Source organism: Ceratotherium simum, chromosome 21, assembly GCF_057802395.1.
Source record: "Ceratotherium simum simum isolate JZ-2026a chromosome 21, ASM5780239v1, whole genome shotgun sequence".
Lineage (NCBI taxonomy): Eukaryota > Metazoa > Chordata > Mammalia > Perissodactyla > Rhinocerotidae > Ceratotherium > Ceratotherium simum.
In genome coordinates, this window is record NC_141920.1 from 36,040,119 (window position 1) to 36,063,569 (window position 23,451).

The window sequence follows — 23,451 nt, forward strand, 5'->3', positions numbered from 1 at the left end:
GTGAGATTCCTCATTCTGGGCAGACCACGGGCTTTGAGTTTTGGCCTCACCCTACAAGGCTGTCAAAAGGTGAATTCAAAGTTTCCCGTGTTAGCAAAAGCCCTGCAGGACAGATATGGCTTCCCTGCTTATTACCCATCTAGTTTTCACGTCCCTGCAGTTTGGGCCTGATCAGTCTTTAAATTTTTGTGATTCTTAGGTTCTTTAAAGAAGACAGTTTTAATATCAAATCCAGCTTTTTTAGTTGTTTTAAGTGGGAAGGATAGTCCAAATAACCTAACCAGCCATTACCATTACCAGTCAACAGATCAACAACAATGCATGTGTGTTACAAAATGGCTGCTGCCTCTTTCCTGAGCCTTCCAACTCTTGGGAGAGTCTCCTTTGTAACCCACCCTAACTGGAAACAGACAGAAAGGGAACTCTGGGAAATGTAGTTCAGCCTAGCCAAGTTGGCACATTACAAAACCATCACACGATTACCTAAAAATCAGAAATGTTCCTATTTAAAAAAATTAATTTCTCTTTAAAAATTAGATTATATGATTACTCTGAGCCAACATGTAGACAAATCTCTAGAGCTGGGAAGAGGCTGCCCCTTAGGCCTGTATAGCATTGCCCAGGCTGCTCCGTGGATTTCTGTTATCTATTGGCCCCTGTAAGGCAACTGAGTTTGAGATTTAAACAAAATTGGAACTGAGATTCGCGTAAATGCTATTGGTTCCTCCCCTTTTTCTCTACCCTATTAACTTTATTTTCCCTTCCTTTGTCCTTATTTTCCTTTCCTAAGGATGAGAAATTATGGGAGTATGGTGATGGTTGTATTGGACGGAGGGGAGGGGATCCAAAGAGAATATTCACCACCTGCTAGAGTAGAGAGTGTATGTGTTGGTGGGGTTCAGAGTCTTCCCAGCAAGCACTGAGTTCAACATCAGGAATGGGATGAGATGGTCTTTAATCCCATCAACTTTCATCTGCCCACCTACCATAAACAAAAAAGTCTACACAACGATGGACGGCCCACAAAACCTTTTGGGTTTACTTCTACTTCTACTCTGTATGCGCGTCATTGTGCATGATTTATGTGAATTTTGCCAATGCTGATTACAGTTGTCCCTTGATATCTACAGGGGATTGGTTCCAGGACCCCTGCAGATACCAAAATCTGCGGATGCTCAAGTCCCTTGTATAAAATGGTGTAGTATTTGCATATAACCTATGCACATCCTGCCATATACTTTAAATCATCTCTGGATTACTTATAATACCTAATACAATGTAAGTGCTATGTAAATAGTTGTTATACTGTATTGTTTAGGGAATAATGACAAGAAAAACAGTCTGTACGTATTCAGTACAGACACAACTATCATAAGCCTTTCCATCTGCAGTTGGTTGAATCCGTGGATGTGGAACCCACGGATGTGGAGGGCTGACTGTAGACATTTTATTCCCAATGTATCTCTAGTTTGTTTTTAAAGTTCTGCTTTGCCATAACTAGAATAATGGAAATAGTCAAACACACACATCCTAAACACTTTTAAAAGCAAAGAACGTAAAAATTTATTTGATCTCAGGAAACTACTATCTGATTTTACTTGGCCTTCAACATTTTAAGGGGAAGAATGGCCAAACTCAAACCAAGAGAAATATTTACCTGTAAACTATCCACAGAGGAAATGTGTTAGTGCTTTGAAATATTAGATGAAGCAATATGTAAAGACAAGAGAAAAGGCTATCGCAAAAGGGCAAATGCATGGCCACTGGGCTGAAAAAGTGCTGAAGGAAGTTTCAGTTCACAATAGGAAACCGGTTTCTAAGAGCAAGAGTCACATTCTCTCTTTTCCATGTCTTATGCCTAAGGCCAAATTAAGGTAACAAATCTACCACTTGGAATCCTGCTTATACATTTTCTGTCAACAAAAATCAATTGAGACAAGTCTTCTGCATTTATTATAATCATTTGCTAAGGGTAATCTTTGAATTTGATGAGGAGGTCTTTGAATTTGTAGCTGAAACCAAGCCTCCAATAATATTTTCATTTCAAAGAGTTTTATCAATAGAGGTAGGTGGTTTTAACTTTTGTTGATGTTTGTGATAGAATAGTAAACAGTTCATCATTTTCTGATAGTTTGGAAAGATTCTCCACTACATACCCTCTGTGACCATCACACACACAAACACAAACACACACTCTGATACACAAACAACTTCATACAATTGGGGAGAAACTTAGCATGTTTAACCATTTTGACATCAAAATGGATTTTGCCTTGGCTAATTATGCTAGCATATGGAAGATCAGGTCTAAGATAGTAGCCAGCATCATGTACATATTCTCAATGATATACAGAGAATAAGAAATATGTTGTCTTCTAGCTTTGGTTGAAAAGAATTTCTTTCCTTTTTCTTTGAATCTTATATATTATTTTTAGAAAAAAAGTAGTTCTTAGGTTTGGGGAAACATATAATGAGCTGTTGCAATTCTTAAATTTATTATTGGGTCTTTGTTTTAGGTAGAATCAAAAACACCGTAGGACTTGCAAAATATTATAAAGCAGTTAGGACATCTTTGTACTTGTAAAGGTGCCAACTGCAGCAGAACCACCCTAGCCTAGGCTGCCACCATCTCTCACCTGGATTTCTAAGTAGCCTCCTAGCTGGTCTTCCTGCTTCCATGGGTGCCCACTCACAATCTATTCCCAACACAGCAGGCTTTTAGAACATAAATCAGGTCAATCATCTGTTCAAAACCTTTTCATGGCTCCCATCTCTCTCAGGATAAAAGTCTACAGGATCCAACATGATCTGACTCCACTTGGCTGATCCTCTCTTCGTTTCCTCTTTGACCTACTCTCTGCTCAGGCCATCCTGGGCTCTTTGCTGGGCCCCGATAAGCCAGGCCAATCCCACCTTGGGCAGTTGCACGGACTATTTCCTCTGCCTAGAATGCTCATCTCTCAAGTGTCTGCTTGGGCAACTCCCTCCTGTCTTTCAAGTCTTTGCTCTAATCTGTCTTCTCAAAGAGGCTTTCCATGGCCATGCTATTGAAATTTGCTACCCTCCTGCACCACTCTCCTATCCCTGGCATCTCCTCTTTCTTTTATTCTGCTCTACTTTCTGTTTTTCACAGCATTTCTCACCTTCTCACATTAGGTCATTTACTTCTTTCTTAAGTGTGTCATTCACTGTTGGTCCTTCTCCATAGGAATGTAAGTTCCATGAGGACAGGGGCTTTGACTACTTTGCTCACTGTTGCTCTTGAGTTCTAGGCACCCAAGAACAATGTCTGGCACATAGTTGGTGCTCAATACGTATTTTTGGAATGAATGACTTCAGTAGAGGGCTAACAAAGTTAACTTCATGTATTAAAAAATAGTTCTCTCTCTTTGAGAGAGAAAAGTGTAGCCATTAAGCCCTGACTCATTGGGCTGTCTTGTTCATCTGCTGTCGGTAACTCAATACAATCTTTTCTTGGGTTTCTTGACGGTAGTGGGGCTTTGTGGAGAATTTCTCAAAAGTAATAGTTATGATCATATTTAACATCTAATTCCTACAGAGGGTAGGGAAGAACCAAGGAGAATTCAATTGCCAGATCCATTACATTTGTAGTAGGAAGTGTTGGAATAGATAAAGGAGTGAGAGGTTTTAAATCTCCATTCTAGAAGGCACTTCAAGAGAGCTCCCAGACAAATAATTTGAAAGAACAGATGACTTAGAAATCAATTTCAATGCCACAAAAATGACAGCCTCCCTTTTTTTCCACACAGGGGGACGGTTCCTCCTCATTCTTGTCGGAAACTTGCCATGAGGATCCCTCTGTGTCCCCCAACTTTACTCCCCCCAACCCTCAAGCTCTCAAGTGGTGACCACCGTCCTTCCGGCCAGGTAGGACTGGATGGGAGGGGTCGCTTTTGAGAGAGGGATGGCGTGTGGCCATCTGGTTCGCAGGCATCATGGACTTATTCCTTTGTTCTTCATCCTCCCTTTCTCTACATTCCCATCTTTTTCCTACTATAATTCCCAGCCACATCTATGATGTGCTCCTCATCTTTACCTGTCTTCCTCTGGTATTTATTTTTTCATCATTGTTCTCTCTTCCTGACATAAATTCCATTCTTCCGTATTGTCTTCTTCTCCTTCTTTTTGTTTCTCTATTTGCAAAGTTGGCTTCCTTTTGGACCTTGACCTGTCTCTCTTACACTCACACTATTATTTTCACTTTAGAAACTTTTTTTAAGTTCCTACTTCTCACAGCACTGGTTTCCTACAATCTTATTATCTTAAAATCCAGTGGATTAAATTAACTCTCAGGGAGTCTCCTGGATCCACTCCACTCTACTTACCACACCCATCCTTTTAAAAATCCAGCAGAATTCATTGTATTCCCACATGGTATTTTGAGTTAAGGGGATAGCTCAGGATTTCCTAATACTCTAGAATTAAGAGCACTTGAAAATACCTCACTAATAGGGATGCTTGAGCCAGGGGTTACTGATTAGAGCAAAATGAAGCTTGAAAATTAGAGAGGACTTCAACTCAATATCCTGCATCATGAAATCTATTGTATTCCTTTTGCTAATAAAAAAACTGGCCTAAGCCATTCCAGTGGGTGTGCATTTCAGGGAGAAAAGAGGCATTACCATGATTCCAAAGAAAGAAAACTTCTATTCTGATGTATTAAAGGTAGAATTCTACAGTGAGGCTTATGATGTTTTTGTCTTCAGGCACTTATTGATCTGTGAAGCAGTATAGCTTAGAAATGTTGAAGAATTAGTGAAAACAACTTTACTGAGAAAGGGGTGTAAGTTCTTCCTCTTCCTCTACATCAGTTGCCACATACAATGATGCTCTAGTTCAATGCTTTTCAAACTTTAGGAGTACATTAAAATTACCTGGAGATTCTATGAAAATGCAGATTTTGATTCCGGAGGTCTGGGTGGGACCTGAGAACTGCGTTTCTGACTAGCTCCCAGTCGGTGCCCTTGCTGCCACTTTTCCATGGACCACATTTGACTAACAGGGATCCAATACATTCCTATCTTTTGACTGTAGCACCTGGAAGGAGATGCTCTAAGCTGCCTCATGGTGTTTTATTGCGTTTTCTCCTACTGACTGTGACGCTAAAAAGAGAATGCCATTTCAGAGTAAAGCCACAGCCCGGCTATGAATTCAGTCCACGTCCTCCCAACAGTGATGATCTTGTTCCTGTGGTGACCTTGTGATAAAGCCCACATCAGAAGGCAGGGCAGAGGAGGGGCGAGTCATATTGATTTCTCCAGGAAGGCTTCAGGGAGACCTCAAAAATGTCTTCTTCATTTGGCTATAAATATTTAGGCTGTCTTTTAAATCATAATTATAAGCATCATTGGACTTTTTTGGTGTTGCACTTATTGTTACTGTCCTGGTAATGTTGAGAGTTATTGTGAAACATTTAATACCGCACGTAGAATGCTGAATTCTCTCAGAGGAGGTAAATGACAGTGGAGCTCAGATCACATGAGTTGGGTTTTGGTTTTCAAAACAAATGCAATAGAGACATAAATGCTCCATTTTGGTGGCTGTGCTGTCAGGCTTGTGATGGCTGGTTCACAGCTTCTATTCCCTTCAGAATGTCAACTGAGCTCCCTGCTTAGCAAAAATATTTATTTTAAAATGAGATAGCTATTCCCACAATACCTGAACATAAAAAAATCTTTAATCACTTAGTTAGTTTGGTCCCTTCAGCATCCCACGTATAAAAGGTGACATAAAAATAAACCAATTTCAGGCTTTCCGTGGAAAAACAGGTCTCATTGCTAAAACAGAAAAAAAATTTACATTGTTTTGTATTTGAAAAAGAAAAAGTTCTTTTATAGCAGTACACGAAAAGTACATTTTTATACCAAGTTTAATATTTCCCCAAACATTTGTTTCTTACCTTAAACGTCTCCACTAATAGACTACGGTTGAAAACAAAATGAATAAAAAGTAATAGAATATAAAGCCATTACACATTTGCCAGAAAAGAAGGATTTTTTTACTATAAGATTGATCCCAAGAATACTCATCACATACATACTTGAAATTTCACTTTTTAAATTTGTGAACTCAAACTTTAAGTGATGAAAAATATATTCCTTGTTATCAGCTAGAGATTAATTGGTGAAGCTGAACAGGTTAGTCATACTTTTAACTCTGGTAACTTCTATTTTTTAATAAATACAAATTACTGTAGAACAAGATTAAAAACAAACAAAACAGGATGTTTGCTCATTTTGAGGATGTATGAACCTTTATATAAGGCGCTACAGAATGACCACTTTCTAAAAATGCCCATGGTATTGCATTGGAAAATTATAAATTTATGCCAAGTGCCTGCCATACTCTAGGCTACGCCAATTTCAACAGGGAGCACAAAAGAGCAAAATACGCAGTTCTTACATGCTTCGAAATAATAAAGAGCAATTCGAGGACATTAACATATTTTTCCTGACACTTAAATAATAAGAACAATAACAACTAGCATTTATTGAGCACTTACTATGTTGCCAAGCACCTTCAAATCACGTCACGTCTTCTTATTCTCGCCATTGTGCAGGTGAGGAAATAAATTAAGGTTCAAAAAGGATAATGAACTTTACTAAAGTCATATAAGAAGTGCCAAACCTTGGAGACCCCGTATATTGTGTCCTGCAGCTTTCTCAGTAAATATCTGAAGCCATGATTTTATGATCTAGATGTCAGGGGGGTAATCTCCCTTTCTTGCATTTCATGGATAGGCAAGCAATAAGGGTATATCATCTGAGCCTCAGTGTACTCATCTGTAAGACGGAGAAACTACCAGCCTCGCAGCTGAAGGAAGCAGATCTCTCTGACTGGTTAGAAGGGATGGACACTAGTCACCTATACTGAATGCTGCTTCATTTGCTGGTGTCATACCCCAGCCTCCAAATCTTGCCAGGGATTTAGCCCCCAAACTGGTCCCAACAGCAAGAGGAATTAAACATCATAGGTAGGATGTTCAAGTTTCTCAGAATCACTCATTTTTAACAAATGTCTTGGAGAAGAACATCTCCCAGGACTAGATGTTAGGAAACTTCCAGCCCTGAGAAAACAGGGCTCACCTCCAGTAAGCCATGGTTGGCAGCAGCCTCTGTCGTGGAGAGGCAGACAGCTGTTCTCTGTGTCCATCACATCCAGCGGGAAAGCAGTGCCAAGCAGCGAGGGAGACTCTGGGACATGGTGTGGCCTGCAGGAGTGGGGTAAAAGGATTTTGACACAAGCTTCTCTGTCCATGCCTGCTGAAGGCTCGCAGCATCGGGATTGAGGATGAATGCCCTGTCTCCTCCCAACCTCGACTTTTTTCCTCCCTCTCTTCTTTGCTACCCACATGCCATCCAGCTTATATGTGTCAGTGCTGAGTTCAAACCAAAGGTTACACGGACTTGCTTCCTATGAGATCTTCTTCTTTCTCTCTTCTCTCTGCACTCTCCCTTCCTAAATCTTTCTCTTCCCCCGGCCCTAGAACAGCATCCTTGTTAACTAACACCTACTTCTCCCACTTGAAAAGTTGTGTCCTGAAGCATATGAGGAAGGAGTTAGGGTGCACATTGGGCTTTGCACCAGGGCCTATTTTTATTTGTTAAGCAATTATCTTTATGGTTTTCATTTATTCATTCAAATAATATTTACTCGGCCCTAGTATTTACCCCTGAGGTTACTGGGAAAGCTAAAGGAACATCTTGGAAGAGCAACTTCTCCTTTTAGATTGTATTTTAGTCTCCATCATAGCACTGGTGGGGGCTTCTCCAGAGCACATGACAGATGACCTTGGGCTCCTTTTGCTCCAGAGTTAGAGTGAGGGAAACTGCTTTGGGCTAAATTATGAAAGATTTAAGCAAGAAACAAAGAAAAGTCTTCAAGAGTAAGCGTATCTAAATACCTAATAGATTCCCAAGGGTTATCATGTCTCTCTTTGAAGATCTTTAAATGTAGCGACAAAGAGGCTGTCTGAAAGCAGAGAGTTGTGTAAGCCTGGGTGACCTTTTTATGATCTCCTTTGAGTCCATGAAGAATATGATTAATTAAACCAGAAGTTTGCCACTAAAATAATAGGTATGAGATCCAGAGAATTCAAGGTGTTGGAGGACTCGTTAAATAGGGTTGCATAAATATCATGCTGAAAGATTTAATGAGTCCATAGGTCACTTACAGAACGATGGAGCAGAGATGACCTAGAAAAAAATAAATTAGAATCAATATTGTGCTTCCGAATTAACAACTGTAGATTGCTATATTAACCCCTGAAAGATGAATTCTATCATTATATCTTAATGGTGCATGTTGGTGTTCTCATCCCAGGGAAAATGAAAATTACTCATTTTGAGTTTTTTATTTGTCAATAATAAAAATAAATTTACATATATGTGTTTATTTCTGTGGTCTCTAGGAACTGTGAATGCTTTAAGTAGCTACACCTAGGTAAATAGTGTTAATTTTTTCTTTTGTTAATTCAACTAACACTTATTGAATGCCTACTGTATAGCAGGCACTAGACTAGGTGCTGGGGAAATAAAATGATGCAAAAAAGATACAGCTTTGCCCCCCACCTCAAATTACTTACAGTCTAGTGCAGCTCTGTCCAACAGAACTTACTGCAGTGATGGAAATGTTCCATGTCTGAGAGTCCAATGCAGTAGCCACTAGCCACAGGTGGCTAGTAAGTATTTGAAATGTGGCTAATGCAACTGAAGAACTGAATTTTTAATTTTATTTAAATTTAAGTGTAAACAGCCACATGAGGCTAGTGACTAGCACATGGACAGGAAAGATAGCATGCTGATTCTTAATTTCTAATGTGTAGTCTAACTTTCTGCAAAGGATTGAGTTGGGACAAAACACTATGATCATTATTATAAGAGAACTGTTTACAAGGGAGGAAGGGCTGACACATGTTTGAGGACACTAAGGAGAGCTTCCCAGAGGTGGTAACTCTTGACCTATAGGATTAAGTGGAACTTTATCAAGCAGAGGAGCAGACAGGAAAGAATTCCTCATGACAGCGTGACAAAGCCTGAGGTGTAAGTATCATGTTGCTGCTGGGGAATTCCGTGTTATTTCATTATTTACATGTTGTATTAGTCAGCTTGGGCTGCCATAACGATATATCACCGACAAGGTAGCCTATACAACAGAAACTTATTTTCTCACAGTTCTGCAGTCTGAAGTCCAAGATCAAGGTGCCAGCAGGGTTGGTTTCTGTGAGGCCCCTCTCCTCGGGTAGCAGACTTGCAGACGGTGCCTTCCTGCTGTGTCCTCACATGACCCTGACCTGTACTCCAGCATGGAGAGCTCAGGCGTCTCTTCTGCTTCTTATTAAAATACCAGTTCTGTCAAATTAGGGCCTAATGAGCTGAACTCCTTTAACCTTAATTACCTCCTTAAAGGCCCTATCTTCAAATACAATTACATTGGGGGTTAGGGTTTCAACATAAGAATTTTGGGGGGACAAAATTCAGTCCATAATATGTCAGTCAATAAGCAAATATCTTTTTCTCTGGGTTTTTTTTCCTGAGAGAAGGAGATACAGATCTCACATTCAGTCACACAAATTTACAGAAAACTTTTATATCTTGATCTAGCATCTGATTATTTTAATCACAGCTTTTGATTTACCTATTGATAGATAACAGAGTTCTAGAAAATTAACAGGCATACAAAACACCTAGAGCAAAGTGTTCACCTTGCAGAACTCAAATGTAATTAAATAGTGCTTAAGCAAATATTAATATTAATTATCCTTTATTCCTTGAGAACAAACAAATGGTGAGCTGGAGCTGGTCCTACTAGCTTGCAAGAACCCATATTAAAATTTTTCAGGGATTTTGTGAGCCAATCGTTAAACACAGCCATTATTAGAAAGTAAATTATATAAACTTACAATTAAACACATTATATTAAAACAAAGGTAACCTATACCCAAAACTCACAACTTGTTAATTATTTAAGACGTTTCACTATTGTCTGTGCTGTCCAGGTAATCTGCATCTAGTGTGTCTTTGTGATGGCTATGGTAGGGTCCTACTGTGCACCTTTTCCTAACAATTTGTTCAAGATCATCACTTTGGTAGACTGAAACTGGCCGTGGTGGGAATATGTATACCATGGAAATCAGCAAATGCTACAAATCTGGCTCTTTTTTTCTAGGAGAGCCACCTATTAAACTTTTACCCACACACCACTGGCACAAACCTTACTGTTTTATGGCATAGGGTTTTCCCAAGATTTATGCAGAATTCCCACTGCAAATTACCATAGTCAAAAATGTTATTACCCATCCTTTATAAACAAAACAAAACTTTCTTCTGAAATATAATTTGTTGCTTTTTAAACCTTTTTTCCTGTATTTCCTCCACCAGAAAGGGACTATACTGCCTTACTGACCTATGAACTCTCCAGCCCTGGGTGTGAATTACTTGGGCGGGGCAGGGGCAACAAAAAGTCCCCTATAACATAAACCTGGCATTGACAGTATTTTTCTAACCAGCTCAGCAATGTCTTCTACCTAAAAATTGCCTCAGCTATAACATCATCTCTCCTGCTGCTAATACTTCCCCACAGCTAATATGACACTAACACTTGCCTCATCTGTTTTACAGGGACCACTTTTTTCCCTACTAAAAGTTTTAAGTGACAATAAGTGAAATAGAATAGACTCTGGGGTAAACAGCGGTTTTGGATTCGGTTTTATTTTCTGTAGGAATCGTCTCTCTCCAACGTTGCCCTTTTATACCACTTCCAAACAAGTAAGGAGTCACTCAGACTTTGAAAATGAAATGTCATTTGGAAGGATTCACAGTCAACCTTTTATGAAAACTACAATTAAGTCACACCTGTGGTCTCTAAAATCTGAAACCCAGGAAGTTAAAGTGACTTGTCTAAGGTGACAGAGTGAATAAAGGACAGCCCTTGGTTCCCTGCCCAGGTCTTTCACTTCGGATTGACACCACAGCACATCTTGTTTTCTGATTACAGCCCTGTTCATTTATGATTTCTTTTTATCATCATAACTTTTTATGAGGCTATTATGAGAGTGATTATTGAAGAAGGAATTCAAGCAGAAAAGATTAAGTGATTTGAATTTTTTACCCTTTCCCCCAGGTGAAACTTACACGCACAAAAATAGAATCATGAATCTAGATGGAACTTAAGCATAGGATGGATAAAATCCTTGGCATATCGAGAGAAAAGAGAAAGGATCCCAGGAGTTAGTTCCAGATAATTCTTAAGAGCTCTGGTAGAGGAGAAAAAGCCTGAAAGAGACTGAAAAGGTACAACCTGTGAGGTAGGAGGAAAACCAAGAATGCCAGAGAAGCCAAGCAGGAAAAAAGGCATCAATCTGAAAGGAATGATCCATGGTATCTAAAGTGACTGAGTGCTACAGAAAGGTGTCCTTTGACTTTAGTAACCAGGAGGTCATTGGTGCCATTGGTATTAGTGAAGGGTCAATGGGAAAGGGGGGAATGGGAGCCAGATACGAGTGGGATGAACAGGAGGCAAGGAATAGGAGACAGCTTGTCTAACATTCTTCCAGAAATTCAGACTTGTAGGGAAGCAGAAATCTGGAATAGTAGTGGCGGGGGTGGGGGGGGGGAGTGTTGGAAATAAGAGGAAATACAGTTGAGAAGAGATTAATGATTACTTCTAACTTATGGTCCAGTCTAGTATATCATGAGATTGCCAGGGAAAAAGAGATTTCTACTTAACAGTTGACAGTGTTGTTTTTTCCTCTGACGAATCAATATTCAGTGGAAGAAAAGTACCTTAATGATTATGCAGCATAAACTATCAAGAACTATCAAGAACAATGAAAGGTTTCCCCAGAACCTGTTTAGATGGTAGGTTGTTTTCTCTTGCTGTCTAGTACATTGACAATAACACTTATACAACTTACATGGTGATCTTCAGGTGATCTTCAGAAAGGCACAAAGCCTGCGTGGCTGCTACGTTAAAGCATCTACAGATCCAGAGACTTCCACATTTACCATCCTGTAATTGGAATTCACTGCCTGTGTAGCAGTGAAAATAATTTTGCACATAATAAAATGATATATTTTCTTTTCTCCTTAAGCATCCCCTTGTCCCCCTGCCTCAAGGCTGAGTCACAGCTCCAGGAAAGGAAAGGATGGGACCCCTAAGGGAGAAGGTCCTCATTAGCAGGGCAGAAATCTTGAAAAATTGACACTGCAAGAGAGGAAGGGTTGTCTCCGAATTCCTTTAGCTCCTTTTAACACAGAAGCCAGGCTTGAAGGGCTAGAGTCTTACTATACACCCCATGATGACAGAACTCAGGATGTGACATAGAGGAAGAAGAAACCCTGCCTCTTCCAACCCTGGGAATTGTGGGAAGAAGAAGGAGAGAGAGAATAGAGCAGGGGGTGGGATTTGTATATACCTCTTTGTCTTCTACTCTCTGGGACAAAATCTGGAAGATTTTGGACAGGGCTTATGGTTCCCCATATCCTGTGTGTCTTAGAAGGGACAGGAAAGTTCCTGCGTGCCCTAGTGATGGGAAATGGTTGTATTGGTGGGGGGGGCTAGTGGAAGCCTAAGAGCAAGACAAAGAGCCTCCCTCAGGTCAATTGGCCCAGACCATGGGCTCAAGCAGTGGCTACCAAGCATCAAACACCCCACATGGCCAGCAGTCATTAGTCCATGGAGAAATCTAGGCCAGCCATTTCACAGCAGAGACCTATGAGGATATAGAGGGAAGCCTTGTGGGTCTGAGCCTGCCGCCTCCTCTTCTTCCCCTTTGAAGACACGCTGAGTTCCGTGATAGACTTAGCCACCATTTTGGTGAGCTGAAAATGGGAGGGACAATTTGAACTTTACCCAAAGAGACTGATTCATGCAAGAAACTTTTAAAGCCAATCCCATAGGCAGTGGAATTTTGAAGCAACCTTATGGAAATTATCTATTTCCTTTAATGGTTACAAAGGCTAAAACAGCTTCCCTTTCTGTCACTGGAACTGCAGCTCCTACGCCTCCAGGGAGAGTGGATTGGGAAAGTGTTTCGACTGTGACTTAAATGACAACTGTTTCATAAGCAGGCAGCTCAGGGGCTGAGGTAGTCAGTGCCAGCCACTCGGAGTCAATTGAAAGAGAATGGGTCACCTGGGAATGTTCTAACCTGATTGCAGGTTTCCTGGACACCATGTCCTCTCCTGACCCAACACCTGCTTTGACAGAGAGATGTTTGTAATGAGGTGAATAACAAACAGTTTCGTGAAGGTTGGGTCACCCGGGAACAAAAGGCACACTCGCCTAGGTGGAGCCAGCCTTTTCCTGTTTTGTCCTAAAATTTTCTCTACCAAATTGAACTCTCATCAAAAGCTTTGGCAAGATTTTTAGTCAAAGCCTTTAAATTCATATTTTTAGAAGAAGAAATATTTACTGTTTCATGCCTGAAAATTATGCTCAATTCTCTTGAGCTATAACCAGAAATTTGTTTTTTTTTAATGTCTGCTTCATACAAAGGAGCTGAGAATATCCTTCTAATATGATCAGCTGTAAAATAAAATATTCCTCATAGACAAATTAATTAGACTGGCTCTTGACAGCCATTTTTATGGTGATATTTCAATAGATTTATCCTAGACATGTATCCATAGGTGAATGCATGCCCCTGCAAGGGCACAGAGTCAGCAAAGCTTTCCAGGTGACCTGGAGGTCTTCTCTCCGTCCTGAGATGACTGCCAGAAGTGGGGCCCAGCTGGGGGTTTTAGAAATTTTTTTTTTATTTTTCTTAAAATTTTGTGACCAAGTACATTGTTTGGTGTATTTGTCAGAGTTTTATCATGATCATTTACATTTCTGTAATTCCTCAGTATTTAAGTCCTACTGGCAAACAAAAACGTGAAAAAAGCTATTACATGAGATTTTACAACAGCCCAAGAAGAAGAATAAAGACAATCAGGGCAGCGATCAACTGCATTGCACTCCTGTCATTATTTTGACCAGGGTTCTGGCCTTTAGGAACATTCTATCTAAAAATTAAAGTCAATTTAGTTGCAAAATCTAGAGACTGCACATTGAGAACTACTTTAACACCTAGATTTCTAATCTCAGAATTATGGTAGTCACTCACTTATTGAAAAGTAGAACAGAAAATAGGTTTTCTTTTTAACATCTTTTGTCTCTTGAAATTGGAGGGCAGTGGATTTGAAAGTAACACTCCACCCCTCCATCTGTCCATCCATCCATCCATCCATCCATCCATGATGTGTACTTGCATAAAAATATATATAGATTATATGTATATACATGTAAACATATTTAAAAGGCAGATTTACTCATTGTTTTGGTACATTTCTCTAATCTAAAGAAGCCTGTATTGGTACTTAGAAGCTTATTATCAGTAAACTTGTATTATAATGCAATACAGGGAGGGGATGGGTGCCTCTGAATAGCCTCCTGTCCTCTTTGAATTTTGCACCACGTGCGTTACCTATCTCTTAAATTTGTTAATCTATTAATTTGTTTCAAAACACATGTAAATATTATTATGTACATCCTTCTACTGTAACACCAGCAAACAGATTCTCAGACAAGCACACCTCAATGTGTCTTGTTGCACAGCTCTCTCCACACTAACTATCCAGGTCTGATGTCCATTATTTTAAAAATCCTGTCCCTTTGATTTCAGATCACAAGCTTCCCTTCTCTATTGTGCAGATGTCAGATAAATGTAATTTCTGCTCTATTGCCTTGTTTGGTCCGGTCTTCTTTCCTCTGTGTTCCTTCCTTTATTCGATTTCAGCTGCTATTAATTTATATACAGTTAAAGGGCAAGGGAAGCATATTAATTGAAAAATTGGTTGCATAACCTTGAGGGCTTTCTTTCGTTACCTCTAGTGTCCAGGAATGGCATTTCCCCAGATTTATCCTCCCTTACTTAACAGAGGATCTTGCCACTGGACTTCTGGCAACATCTTGTGTTCAGACTATAATGCCATGCTCTGCTATTTTCATTATTCACACAAAAATGTGTTGATGAGCCATGGGCAAGTTAAATTTATAATCATCCAAACGTGAAATAAAAGAGCCATTTGCTAACCCTGGCAAACCTAAAGTAGAGATTTTTGTGAAATTACATAGAGAATAAGAGATGCAAAGGGTTTTGAAATAAGCCGGGTGGCACCTTCATCTAGCAGATGTGAAAAGAGGCCCAGAGAAGTCCACTTACAGGTAGTGGTAGGACCAGGCCAGAAATCTAGTCTCCAGCTTCCTTATTTGTTCTCCCAACCTCACTGCCACCCAATCTCTTCTCCCAAGCAACTCACTCCCTTAGTGAGTTACAATGTAACACAAGAAAAGAAAAAAGACCTATAAATATTTGAATATTAAAAAGTTATCTGCTGTTCATAAGACTGTTGAAAACATATAATAAAAAAGAATTTCATTAGGTGCTGGATTCAATTTAAATTTTTATTTATTTTATTTTATTTTTTTGGTGAAGGAGATTGGCCATGAGCTAACATCCATGCCCATCCGCCTCTATTTTGTATATGGGAATTATTTTAAATTCTTTTTTTTTTTTTGTAAATTTTTTTTTAAGGAAACACTGTCAATACCTTTGCAGACTCATTTGGCCTAAGTTTTCAAAGTGTCTCTCTTCCAAATTAGCTTTATCTATTTAACAACACATACTCCAAAGCCTTTTCCTTTTTAAACAATTTTTTTTTTTGCAGGGGAAGATTTGCCCTAAGCTAACATCTGTTGCCAATCTTCCTCCTTTTATCTTCCGTCCTCCCCTCCCCACCCCAAAGCCCCAGTACATAGTTGTGTATAGTTGCAAGTTCTTCTGACTCTTATCTGTGAGCCACCACCACAGCACGGCTACGGACTGACGAGTGGTGTGGTTCCACGCCCAGGCACCAAGCCCGGGCCACTGAAGCAGTGTGCCAAACTTTAACCACTAGGCCATCAGGGCTGGCTCACAATTTAAATTTTTAAAGTCAACAATTTTCCTCTATAGCAGCAATAATCAATCTCTCTCTCATATATATATATATATATAAAATATATATGTATAATATATATACATATAATTATGTATAATATAAAACAACAGACACCATAAAATATGGAACACATATTTGTATAACCTATGAATACATGTTCTTAAGGAGTCTTGTGTATTTCTGTGAGACAGATTCTTAGAGGTGATATTTAAATGGTTTCTCCTAAAATGATAGTGAAGAAAAAAGAAAAGTCAAAGAACATAAAAGACAGGCCCAGCCCCATGGCCAAGTGGTTAAAGTTCTGCATCCTCCGCTTCAGCGGCCCGGGTTCACGGGTTCAGATCCCAGGTGCAGACCTACTCTACTCACCAGCCATGCTGTGGCGGTGTCCCACCTACAGAAAAATAGAGGAAGATTGGCACAGATGTCGGCTCAGGGCTAATCTTCCTCAGCAAAAAAAGAGGAGATAACAGTGTGTAGGAGATTAATAAATAATTAGTAGACAGAAGGCAAATGGAACGGAGGTAACTGATTATACAGAAAAAAGAAGAGAGAAAGCTAAGTGCCCGGAGCACAGGACTCCAACTGAGACAGGCACCAGAAAGAGGAAACTGAAGAGAACAAATTATCAAAGAAATATAAGAAGAAACATTTTCACGACTAAAGAACATTAGTTAGCAAACTGAAGTGCCAAACTGAGTGCCCAGCAGCAAGAAAAAAAAATCCACGTTAAAGCTCAAAGCTGGGTGGACACCAAAAACAAAGAGAAATTTCTAAATATTTCCAGAAAGAAAACTACAGGTCACAAATGGAAAGTCAGAATGATATCAGGCTTCTCTACAGAAAATCTGGAAATTTGAAGGGAGTGAAGCAAAGTCTTCAAAATTCTAAAGTGATTTAATGGATAATTGTATACCCAGATTATTCAGCAAGAGAGTAGAACAAAAACATGCTCAGACATGCAAAATACCATACCACCTAGATATTTTTCTAAAATGCAAAACAAACTCTATGTTTCTGTCTGTATGTGTGCATAGATATGAATGTGAATAAGAATGAATAGAGAAGTTCTGGACATTTACACACCAAGCTTTTAAACCGTGGTTAACTTGAGGGAAGAGGCTGGCACTGGGGAGGTGGTCAAAGGAAGCTTTACAGTACAGCTATCTACGTTGTTTGTCTGCATGTGTAATGTATCCATATATTACCTAGGTGATCAAAAATATTTTGAATTTTGATGTAAAAGTCTCCATTACTGCTAATAGTTAGCTTTAAATGGGAGATTGAAATTTTAAGCTTTTCTCTAAATGTTCATTTGAATCCACTTTTTTCAGTGCCCTTTTTCTTTCTATTTCTAGCTTTAAAAAATCCACTTCAGGCTAAAATAAATCATTATGGTTCCTTGATATCATTGCATTTCTGCTAATGAGCCCTTCAAACTTGATTGGTTTTTAGTAGAATTACAGCGATTCTGAAGCCATCCTGAAGTCACCTGTTTCCTTCAGCCACCTAAAATCCCACATCTGTTGCTGACATGATCTAAGAGATGAAAGCATCAAAAAAGGAAACTGGAGAGACCTGAGTTTCCAATAAAACTTCTGTATAACTTTTAACATATGTTTAAATGCATCAATGAATGAAAAAGGAATTAAGGAATGCTCAGAAGACAGGGTCCAAGAGAAAGCAGGTACTCAGAGAGGTAGGCAAAGGAGTCAATCTTTCAGCTTGAAAGTATCTGCCAAGTTGATATTGAGCTTAGATTTTTCATAATGTGTGGGCAGGGAGAACAGAAAATGAAGCCCAGGTGAGGAGTCTAATAAGAGACCCACTACATAAACCTGGGACCTCAAAAGGCCACACAACCTCAGAGAATGCATTGGGGAGAAAAACTCCAAAAAACATCATCTCAAGGAATTAGAAGAAAATTGTTGGTGTCAAAATTTGTTGTTGCATACAGGAGGAAAACTTTTCCATCAGAATTCATGATTACAAGTTGGCCTCATATGGATTTGAAACCTGAATTCACACCACCTGACAAACTCAAGATTTAATTTAAATCAGTTTCATCCTGGAAATCCTCTTGAATCCTGGCATAATTAATCACTTTGTCTATACAAGAGCCGGTGTTCAAACTAGGCCTTAAACTATTACTACAGAAAAAGTTCCAAGAACTAGCAGCTCGTCAAAGCAATTACAATGAATATAAAGAAAGTCATAAGTGAGAACTAGCAGAAACAAAAGACAGCAGAATGAGCCCTATGCAAACTTATTATTTTGGAATTATGAGAAAAAGAATGTTAAACAAGTACTTTTAAGATTAACTATATAAGTACAGAGCAACTGACTGAAAAAAGTGATGAAGCATATTTGAAAACAAATTTATTTTCTATAAATGAAAATATAATTACATTTAAAATTCAATGCATCATTCCAGCAACAGAGAAAGAATTAGTAAATTTAAAAAGAGATCTATAATATTACCCAGCATATAGCAGAGTGTTAAAGAGATAGAAAATATGGTAGCGAGATTAAGAGGCATGAAGGATAGAGTAGCAAGTGAGTAAGAATGAGGTCAGAAGAATATTTGAAGAAGTTATGTTTCAAAATTGATATAAGACACAAATTCATAGATTTAGGAGTACCAAGCAAGATACATGTTAAGCAATTTCATAGTTAGATATATCACATTGAAATTTCAGAAGAGCAAGGACAAAGCAAATATATTAAAAGCAGCTAAAGAGAAATTACTTCTAGAGAAATGACAATTAGAAGATTGATTTCTCAGCAGTAACAGTGGAAGCAAGAAGACAATGGGATCGTATCTTCAATGGATTGAAAGAAAACATTTGCTAATCTAGAGTTTTATAGCCAGAGAAAGTATCACTTAAGAATCAAAGCAATAAAGAAATTTTCAGTCCAGCCCGGGATGACAGGAGGTGGTGGGGAGGAGGGTGCAGCAGGGAGGTCTGAGTGTTTGCCACCAGCAGACCTTCACTAAAGGAAATCATAAATCTATATGCTAGTCAGAGGAAAGATGATCTCAGAGGGAAAGTCTGAACAAAGACCAAAGAAAATTATAAATAGGTAGATAAATCTAAATGAGCATTGACTATATAAAATAATAATAATGCTTTATGGGGTTAAATTAGAACTAATTTAATTAGTATTAAAGTATTATACATCCTTGTGTTGTTCATCAAGAGGGTAAAGATATTGATTAAACCTAGACTGATAAATATTGAAATGTCTAGACCACTAAAAGAATAAAAAGAGTATATAACTTCATAAATTGTAGAAGGGAAAAAAATATGAAATTGGAAAAAGGAATCCAAAAGAAAGCACAAAATAAGATGAAAAAATGAATCTATTAGTATCAATAATTACAACATATGTCAAAATCTTCCATTTACAAATATCAAAGATTGTCAGCTTATTTTTTTAACTAAGCAATATGCTGCTTAATAAGTACGTATGTGGAGCAGAAGGGTTTAGAAAAAGAAAAGAAAAAATATACCTGGTAAAAACTAACCAAAGGAAGACTGCTTTAATATGTTCATATCAAACAAAATTGATTTTAAGGCAAAAACAAAGAGTTGCTATGTAATGGTAAAATGTTTAGTTTTTGAAAAGAATATAACAATTTTAAACTTATGTGCACATAAAAATGTACTCTCACAACATGTAAAGAAAAAATATTGATAATACTGAATCTACCTCTATAGTAGAAAATATTCAACACACTTCTTTCAGTAAGTGATATATCAAGCAGACCTCCCCCCTAAAAAAATCACCAAGGTATAGAATATTTGGATAAGACGACACAGTTAGAAACTTTACTGGTGTATGCGTGTGAGAGAGAAAACTTGATTTATGATAGAGTTACTACTGGAAATCAGTGGATAAACTTTGGCTTTTTGTTCAATGCTGTCAGGACTATTGGTTATCAGTACAGAAAAAGATGAAATTGGATTCCTACCTCACACCATACACAAAAATCAAGTCCAGGTGGTTTCAAGACTTAAATGTGAAGTATAACACTATAAATCTTTAGAAGATAATGTATAGTACCTTTGTAAATTTGGGAAAGGGAAAGATTTCTTTACGAATGTAAAGAAAGAGCAAAACATACAAGGAAATATTGATACTTTGGTCTAAATTAAAAGTAAGATGTTCTGTTCATCAAAAGACACTTTAAAAAAAGTGAAAAGACAGATAACTGCTACACATATAACTTACCAAAAATTAGTATCCATAATATAAATGAAATTCTCATAGATTAAGAAAAAGACAATAGAAAAATGTGCAAGAACTTAAACAGGTGCTTCTTAATGGAGAAGTACAAATGATCAATGCATATAAACAGGCTAAACTTCATTAGTAATCAAGGAAATGCACATTTAAACCATAATATTATATTATTGTACACCATCAGATTGGCAAAATTTTTAAGTCTAATGATATCAAGTGATTTGCAAGGATACGGTGCATCTGGGACAATTGTAAACTGCTGGTGGGAGTATAAATTGGTACAAACACTCAGGAAAACAACTTGAGATTATCTAGTCAAGTTGAAGATGTGCATTCCCCAGGACCAGGTACCTTCTCACCAAGGTAGAAACTCCCTGAAGACATTCTTGTGTGTATGCATCGGGAGAGTCGTGGGAGAATGTTCATGTAATACTCTTTGTACTAGCAATAAATTGGAACTAACCCAGCTGTACTTCAAGAGTAGAATGAAGAAATTTTAATACATACTTAAACAAAATAAATTACACAGCAATGAAATAAATATGAGTTATAGCTACACACAATGTCCTGGATAAATATCACCACCACAATATTTCATGACAAAACCAGTGGCAGGAGAATACATACATTTTGATTCTAATTCTATAAGCTTAAAAGCCTGCAAAGTGGGTCAGTATATTGTTTAGGGACACAAACATGGTAAACTAATTTTTTTTTTTTTTTGTGAGGAGGACCAACCCTGAGCTAACATGCAATGCCAATCCTCCTCTTTTATTTTTTTTTGGCTGAGGAAGACTGGCCTTGGGCTAACATCCGTGCCCGTCTTCCTCCACTTTACTTGGGACACCACCACAGCATGGCTTAACAAGCAGTGCATTGGTGCGCGCCCGGGATCTGAACCGGCGAACCCCGGGCCACCACAGCAGAGCTTGCGCACCCAACCGCTTGCGCCACCGGGCCGGCCCCTAAACTAATTTTTTTTAACTGTGGGAATGATAAACCAAAAAACTCAAGACTACAGAACAGGCTCTATCTCATTTTTCTATTTTATTTATGGCACCTTTCACTCTGAAAATATTCTATTCATGTGGCTACTTGTTTATTGCCTGTCTCACCTCCACACAGGGGCCACATCCTTTTGTTTATTCTTGTTCCAAGCAACTGGCATATAGATACTCAATTAAAATTTATGGAGTGATTTAATATTTTTTGCCTAAATATTTGGGCAATAGAAAGTTAGCATATATCTATTTTTTTTTAATTTGGGAAACAATAAAGTTCAAAGAGCCATTCACTTCATTCATTTCATTCCACAAGTATTTATTGAGTATCAAATATGTGTTAGGCATTGTGCTAGATACCAGGGGTACAGAGTGAATAGGAAGGCAGCCAGGAACCTCATACTGGGAATGCACTGGCCTCCAGTTGTTAGGAGCAGGGGCCTGAAAAATCAGTAAATCAACACTCAAGTGATTTGGAGGCCAATTTACTGAAGAGCAAGGGGTGGGATTCTGGGTATATTTCTCTTCACTAATTCTGTAATGATGCCTAAAGGCAGCATGAGGATTACAGGATGAGAATATCACAGGTAAGAAGAGCTTTAGGACACAAAGCCAATCATTGCAGCAATGTCAGAGTTTCCACCAGAAAGCAAATTAAAAGTCAGCAAAACATATGTCACTGGAACAGTTTCGTAAACAATGGTCCTGCATCTCCCTAAACGCTTCCTCAGAAATGGCATTGAAAATCTCGGTTGGGAAAATCCTTCTGAATTCCAAGACTGATTGATGAAATGAGACTTCTATCTTTGATCTGTTGCAATAAAATTAAGAAGTGAACTGGGGAGAGCAGAGATGTTTGCTATCATATTCGCTGATACAGTATTGTATTAGCTTCCTAATCAATTAATCTAAACTTTACCTGGTTTTATATTATACTGAAATATTAATATTTGATCTGACATGTTTATGGCCAGTTTTGAGCAAGGCCATTTTGAACTGATTGTGTCTTGATTGGGGGCACATGCCCTAATTGTATCTCTGCTTCTATGGGACGCTCTGATTCAGTTCATATCCTTTTGATTCATACCCTGTTTCCAAAAGAGAACAGGCTTAAGGCAGGAAGAATTTTTACACAGGGATGCATTTAGTTTCTACTCTCTCTCTTAGTTCAGAAGGCCCTTGAGGCTCTTGCACATTCTAAATACCGTGGGACACTTCTGACCATGTCATAAGGCCATCGCAGTTGTCTGCTAGTGACATTTTGTTCATTAGGCGCCTAAATGTGGACTCATGTTCATTACTGGCTTTTGTCAGCACCCCACTGGGTTGGCAATGACACCCACCACCCATCTTGTAACGTGGCCTTGGGGAACCTGTTTAGCATCTTATCTCCTTGCTTGTTGGAACTGACACATCCAGCATTCAGACTGTTCATACCATATGTAAGATAACCAACAAACCAAATTGCATTTTTTTAACTCAAAGTCTTAATACTTTTATTTAATATTAAACCGCAGATTGTTGGACCTGTAAGTAGGTCACACATTGTGTTGAGTGATCCAGCTCCGTCCTTTGCCATCTGGCTACATGAATCAATGTCAGATGGATGCAAATATATCTCTGAGAGGGGACCTTGGGAACCAGTGTTGATACACTAAGAACAGAGCCCAGCACAGTTACCTACTCCCAGAATAATGTTTTCAAGGTAAATCCAAAGACATCACAGCACAGGTTTACACACTGGCTATATGATTTCACTGTCTATTATTTTCATTGGATGCTAGAGTCTGAATGGACGCTGTCTCTGCTTCATTAATCTTAATTTTATTTCATGCCCAGAAATTCAAGGAAATTCAGGGACAGCAGGGAGTAGATGAGAAATAGTGTGTGATAGAAACTATAAGTAGCTTCAAGGGCAAAAAAATAATAATAATACTGAGACAATGAGGCTTGTGTATCTAACTGGCTACTGGATTGTCACATAGTCACTGGAATTGGTTCTCAACTTGGACTTCAGAGCTTTAGTGGTACAATAAGGATTGGGATTAATAATTATAATTATAAATGTTATTTATTTAAAGGTAGCTTTCTTCCCAAGAAGATAGAACACAGATGACAATAGTGCATGCATAATAGATAAAAATCAATAGAAAGTAAGTGGGGAAAATGAGATAATAGGAAAATAAGAATAGAAAAGT

General features: G+C 38.4%; 1 protein-coding gene across 2 annotated transcripts in view; it reads left to right on the top strand.

Moving 5' to 3' along the window:
* Window positions 1–23,451, top strand: part of PLCB1 (phospholipase C beta 1) — a 684,700-nt gene that overhangs the window by 614,206 nt on the left and 47,043 nt on the right. The window contains exon 32 of one of the 2 annotated variants that reach the window (XM_004433765.3): window positions 3,771–3,888. The exons of the other annotated variant lie outside the window; for it this stretch is intronic. Within the exon in view, the coding sequence (XP_004433822.1) occupies window positions 3,771–3,869 (99 nt within the window). The 3' untranslated portion in view covers window positions 3,870–3,888. The remainder of the gene's footprint in view (window positions 1–3,770; window positions 3,889–23,451) is intronic. 2 annotated transcript variants of the gene reach the window in all.